At 47.6% G+C, this 6,370-nt stretch overlaps 1 protein-coding gene across 1 annotated transcript; it reads right to left on the reverse strand.

The window, feature by feature from the left end:
* Positions 1 to 3,629: 3,629 nt before the first annotated feature.
* On the reverse strand, positions 3,630 to 5,761 carry LOC144499154 (achaete-scute homolog 1-like). The gene is made up of 2 exons (XM_078221234.1): positions 4,926 to 5,761; positions 3,630 to 4,610 (listed from the first exon to the last, which is right to left on the reverse strand). The coding sequence occupies exon 1, from the start codon at positions 5,540 to 5,542 to the stop codon at positions 4,931 to 4,933; it is 612 nt and encodes a 203-aa protein (XP_078077360.1). The 5' UTR covers positions 5,543 to 5,761; the 3' UTR covers positions 3,630 to 4,610; positions 4,926 to 4,930.
* Positions 5,762 to 6,370: the final 609 nt, after the last annotated feature.

The raw sequence follows: 6,370 nt of genomic DNA on the forward strand, positions 1-6,370 counted from the left end.
GGTTCGCGGTTTGAACAGTAAGACCCTGGCTTTACTGAAAGCAATTTAACAAGACGATTGTGTGTCCCAGGGAGTTCACTATGGAGTCCCTGCTGGGAGTGATCTTTGGTCACAATATGTAATCTGAAGTGTTCCGACACCTCTTGTCCCATGAATACTCAATACTAAAACGAATGAACAAATGAGAGAGCCTGCACCTGGCTGTGAATCCATACCGTAACCCCCTTTTCAAATTAAACCGAGGGGACCGATTGCTTGGACCCAATGACCAAACTGTGTGGCGCTCACACAGGGGCGAGCTGGAGCTGCCCTTTGACACACGCCCAATAGAACAGCGAGGAGTGCTCTGAAGCCGTTTTTGTGCGAGGACTTTACCATCAGCCCCGCTTATCGGATCCGCAGAGTTTAATATACAATTCTCCCAATTGTTATCTGGTTTCTTAGCGAGAGCAGTGATCAGCCGATTAGAACTGACGGCTCAAAGAGACGTGTGTTTGCAACATGTGAGACAGTGTATTGGCGAGGGCGCATCCCCCCATTGGTTGCACCAATGTTTACATACTGCTGGTGTTGAAAGGAGAATTTCAGCACGATGTTGCCTTGGAAGTGGCGGATAGTCGGAATTCCATTCAGAGCTATGTTGGGCAGGTGCATGCAGGCTATAATCTTATTGGACCTAAAAATGACCCACAGCCCCATTAAGTCGGTGCCTGAAGAATATACACTCCCTGAGGTCAGTGTTGCGCAGGGTGGTATCAGTTGCTCGACCTGTTCTCTCGTTTTATTTTCCCTAATTGTCTATTTGGGAGCGTTTGTCGGACACGTTTTGTTCCAGATTTCTCTCCCACCCCCACGCTTTCCCCCTCAACTAAAAAGAAACCTTTGTAGACTATTGTAATATATATATATATATATATATAGAATTGCTATAATCAGCGCCTGCACAATGCGTTTGGGAGGCTTTATTATTTGGGAAATGATTGATGGTCATACAGCGAGTGTGTAACAATCGGATTGAAAAGTTGCTGGCGGAATACACTGGGGTCTTTGCAAAAGGGGAACAGTAAAGCCGGGGGGGAACGGGCCCCGAGTTAGATAAGGAAGGGTTCACAGCATTTGACCCCAGGAAATTACAGCGTGTAAACATCAAACCCGAGAAACGCTTCCACTTCCCAGCAAGAGCGCCGCCTCACAATGCGCCCATGCGATTGTGTGTGCATGATAGCAAAACAGCGAACGAAGGTCTATTCTTTGGAGCGCACGGCGGGAAGCCGATGGGGCGCAATCACAGGGCCGTTTGTCCTGAGGCAGCCCATGAGTAATTGCCCTCATTAATCACCGCTTTAAACTCATTCTTCGGAGGGAGGGAGGCGGCGGGGAGCGGGCGGACGTGCGCCGCCGACCAATGCGCTCGCCGGGAGGCGGCTGAGTGACAGGCGACACGTGGCCGCCCTCCAGCTGCACTATTGACTCCAGCCAAGGGCTCCCAGTGAGTCTTTCTGTGAAACTCTCTTTCTCCAGCCATACATTCAGCCGACAGGTGAAAGTGAAATCAGCATTTTGCGTGTGTGTTCCTGTCCCGAGTCTCAGTGTTTATTTACAATAATAATAATGATGCCACACAATAAGAATAATGAGATGAAAGAACCTTGCAATGGTCCCAAACAATAGCCATCTCGAAACAGGCTCACCCTCCCCCCTCCCCCTTGGTGGGGCACGGAGATTTTTGGACAGACCTCGTCTTATCCAGAAAGTGTGCCGGAGGTGCGATTTATCGAAAGCCATTAAACCACTTTGGAAGCCCTGCTGAAACTTCAACTTGGATGATGTTCCAGAATGCAGTCGCCTCTGTGTAATGCTTTGATACAATAGATGAGTAAATGTGCATCATTCTGCCCCTATTGAACAGGGAGAATGAGACAAGTTTCCAGCGCTTGGTGGGGTAAAGAGTTATAAACACAACTTGACGAGTGAATTGGATGATGGGCTACTAGATCTGTTCGAATGAACTATTACACACAGAGTGATGGAAAAGTGGTCTAGTGATTTGAGCTTTCATTTCGATATTGCTAAATTCGTTTCATTTTCTGCCGCATGGCTGATGAGTTCCAAATAAAACAAGCGCTAATTTCATTGACCCATCTGAGCATTGTTTTAATTCACAATTCTCTTTATTCATTTTGTTTGGTGGGTGGAGGTCACGCTCTCCTGAAGCGTCTTGGGAATTTTCCCACTCTATGTAAATACAAATTGTTGGATTATTGCTGCTCATACTGTGGGCAATGTGTCCTCAGAGACACACACAACCTGTAAACCATGCAATGAACTCCTGCATCCCAGAATTCTCACTCAAAGGCAATCGGCGTAGGCGCTTAATTTTATTTATCGATTGTTCTGTTTATTTCGTGGAATTAATAAGTGGAGGGTGGAACAGATGAATTAATAGTGTGCCCCCACAGCACAAGAGATATCCATCACCTCCCCATCACTCCCTCTCCAACCTCACTTGGACTGAAACGACGTGTATGGTTCGAATTACTTGCTGGTAACTCGCTCAGGACGCTGGCTAAAGCTTTACGTGGAAACTGTCTTCAGAAAGCAACCAGAAGACTACAATCTTGTCCTCTGATGTCTCACAATATGAACTGAAGTTCGTTCTCATCGGATTTTCTTTTGCCATTTTAATAAATTCATGCGCAAAATCAGACAGTTTGGTCACCACAAAGCCACGCTGCTTCATTTAACGAAACGAACAACGCGCATTAATTTGCTTGGACATTCTAACCCACTCCTTGCTTTCACAAATGCACACCGCTGTAAGTAGTGATAGGAGATGCACAGTCCGATAAATGCCGGATAATAGTTTTTGTGTCAAGGTATAAGGGTATATATAGGTAGTTTAGCTGACACCACAACCAACGAGCAAAACTTATAAGCAACCATTTGAAAATGTTGATGTCCACTATCTTCATAAGCTACACCAGCATTACTTTTGTTCTTCGTTACGTGTACGAATCACAACTGCAAAAAGAATAAACTTAGCAGCAATTGAGGAGACAGTGTATCCCATGGCGTTCGATTTGACCTAATTTAAAATGCATTATTTCCTATCAATAGAATGGTGAATATGTATATGGTCTAATTTGCATCTAACATAATAGATCCTGCTTTCAATGAATGCATAAGAAGCAAACTTGAAATTAAGTAACAATTTGCATATGTCAAGGCCATTGCCATGGATGTACTTATCTCGTGATTGCAAATACGTGAGCTGCACAAGGTTTAGACATTGCAATGTGATGATCGTATTGATCGATATGCAAACGTTATTCGAGGTTACAAATTATTTTTCTATAATTTTCACATAACTATTGAACTCTGTGGATATGTCGTTCTACTCCAGGCTATTTCTCAAATTTATGCCAGAATCATCAATCTGTGTGTACTTTTGTCTTTCCTCTCTCCATTATGCTTCCTTAGACATTATTCCCACCTACCGAATGCACTGTATGTAGTGTTTTTTCTCCTGATGTGTAAATCACACAAGGTGCAGTGACAGTTATTTCACACATTGGCGCAGCTTTGATTTAAAATTGCAAGAAGTGTATATCAAAAGAAATACATCAAATAATGTATAAATAGAACATCTTTATTTATAGACTATTTCACATAAAATATACTTCTTTTAAAAAAATGCGTATGTACAAGTTTAGTAAAAACAAACAAGGTAACCCACAGCAAGTGCACATACATGGGAATTCCATGTATCAAAACAACCTTCAATCAGACCGGAAAGGGTTTGGGGGTTAATTTCGCAGAATCAGATTACAACAAATGAAATTCAAGGCACACCGTAGATAAGCATAATTAACAATATGTAACTGTTCTTTTCAAATGGAGAAAAGGATTGTTTTGTTCTTGCACTCTTTGATACTGTGCTAGTGGCAGTGATACAGTAAGTCATGTTAAGATCTTGCGTTTGTTGGACAGCTCATTTTATTCTGCTTTCATTTATATACAAAAATAAGTCTTCATATAATCCTTGTAGTAAGAATAGATACAAAATAGAAATGTTTACATCAATTCGATTCAAAAAATTCTTTCAAAGTAGGGAAGCATCAAGTTTTTCTCCACTCTAAAACCCAGTATAAAGTTAGTTTTTCTATTAACTGATCCCCAAAAGACGACAGGGTATATAAGTATGTGACAGACGGGTAGCATTAATGCCACTGAGATATTCCCTATTAACACCACACCCTTTAACAGCTATATTAGCTATACAGAAATGTTGGATACCCCTTTCAGATAAGCATCACAAGGACTGTACCCTGTCAGTCCGCTCTCCATGGTCCCCTCCATTAACAGGGGAGGGCTATTTACATAATTGCACTTCAGTTATCATTGTTCGTGGCTTTCTCTTGGAAGCATCTTCAGAAAAAGAAAGTGTGTCCTGAGTAGTTTGCGGTCTCCGATGTTCAGCACTCAGGAGGCTGGCAGTGAAAACGAAGGTCTTGGTAAACAGCAACGCGTCATCCTTCTCCCCTTTACTTTCCTCTTTTGTAACATGGAAATGATGACGCCGAGGTATTGGTATGCTTCCCTTCAAACATCTGCAACAGAGGCAAGAAGAGGTGTATCAGCAACTCAAAAAACACATTTTCTATTGCACAAAAAAGAAATCCAGGTACATTTAAGTCTAAACTCTCTCCTTCCCTCCATTATTAAACTCCCTCCTTCCCAAACTTATGAAACTCCCTCCTGCCCAACTTTATTAAACTCTCTCCTTCCCTCCATTATGAAACTCCATAAAGATTAAATTGCAGAGAGGAAATGGCAGTGGAGCCCATGCTGAAGATAGATAGATAGTACAGATCCAATGCGATGGGTGCAATGGATAGGATGGAGAGATCACCCCGCCTGCCTACCTGTCTCAGTATCTGTCAAACCAGCTGGTGAAGTCGAGAAGTTCCTGCTCCTCCGGACTCAGAGCCTCGTAGCTGCCTTCGTCCGAGGAGTAGGTGGAGAGCGGCGATGCGGGGATGGAGTTGAGGTCGGTGGAGTAGCTGGGGGAGAGTGTGGGCGAGGGCAGGCCGCACTGGAAGGCGGCAGACACGGCGTCGTGCTCGTCCAGCAGCTGCTGCAGCGCTCGGATGTACTCGACGGCGGAGCGCAGCGTCTCCACCTTGCTCATCTTCTTATTGGCCGCCCCGTTGGGCACGTGCTGCCGCAGGGTCTGGAAGCCCAGGTTCACCAGCTTGACCCGGTTCCGCTCGCGCTCGTTGCGCCGGGCCACGGCCGCCGGCTGCTGCTGGGGTAGCGAGTAGCCCAGCCCCGTGAAGCTCAGGCGCCGCTTGCAGCGCAGCAGCTCGGGCGAGCTCGACCTGGGCCGCTTGAGCGGCTTGGCGCCGCCTTTCCCGCCGCCGCCGCCGCTGTCCGGGGAGGAGGCCGGCGAGCCACCGTCGCTGTTGTAAGGGAGCGGCCGGCTCTCCAACAGGTACTGACAGGAGGATTGCATGAGCTGCGAGGCCGCTGTCCGCTCCATGGACCAGGGGTTGTGGGAGAGGGAGGGGGGATGAGGGAGGGAGGGAAGGAAGGAGGGGGAATAAAGGGAAGGAGAATGAGAGGGTGGCGGGGGGGGGGGGGGGGGGCGGGGGGAAGAAAAGGTGAAGAAAAAGTTGGCAGTTGGCGGTGTGCAGCGCTCGTGGCGCTCGCGTGGGGCTCGCGCTTTACCGCAAGGAGCAGGTCCTGACCCGCACCTCTCCGGGAGCCGCTCTGCTGCAGACTTTGCAGGCACTCGCCCTTTTCAACACGCGCCCCCTCCTCCCCCCCGCACGCTCCGGAGCCAGGCCCCGCCCACTCCCCCATTGGCTTTGCCTTTTCTCTCGCTCGCGCTCACTCTCCTATTGACATTCCGCGCGCGTCGCCCCCTCCATTCGTGCGCCCGGCGCGTGCCGGCCCGCTCTCCATAAACAAATGGAGCTTTTCAGCTGCGGCCGGCCGGCCCGCCCGGGAGCACGCGCTGCCCCTCATTTACATAGCAGCAGCCTGCCTTTCCCCATTGGCCCGCTCGCCTCTCGGCCCCTCTCCGTGGGCAGCAAAGCCCTTGTTGCTGAGAAGCCGCCTGGGCATTGACACAGTGGCAGCGGCTGCGGCGCAGCGCGCTTCCCTCCACTATCCATACCCTCCACCCATATCAAAATCAGACATTTCTATCAGCCCCGAAGAAAACGCACTTGTTTCACAACTGGCCCCGAAAGGATTGTGCAACTTCCACAGGTTTAACACCTCCCTTTTCCAACTCTCCCTCCCCCCCCCCCGCCCCAAATAACTCGGCAAAATCCATTGATATAACACAAATAAAAATCCATTT

Source organism: Mustelus asterias, chromosome 9 (assembly GCF_964213995.1).
Source record: "Mustelus asterias chromosome 9, sMusAst1.hap1.1, whole genome shotgun sequence".
Lineage (NCBI taxonomy): Eukaryota > Metazoa > Chordata > Chondrichthyes > Carcharhiniformes > Triakidae > Mustelus > Mustelus asterias.

What these genes read in the sequence shown, in the direction of transcription:
- LOC144499154 (XM_078221234.1), bottom strand. Translation starts at nt 5,542, where the DNA reads ATGGAGCGGACAGCGGCCTCGCAGCTCATGCAATCCTCCTGTCAGTAC.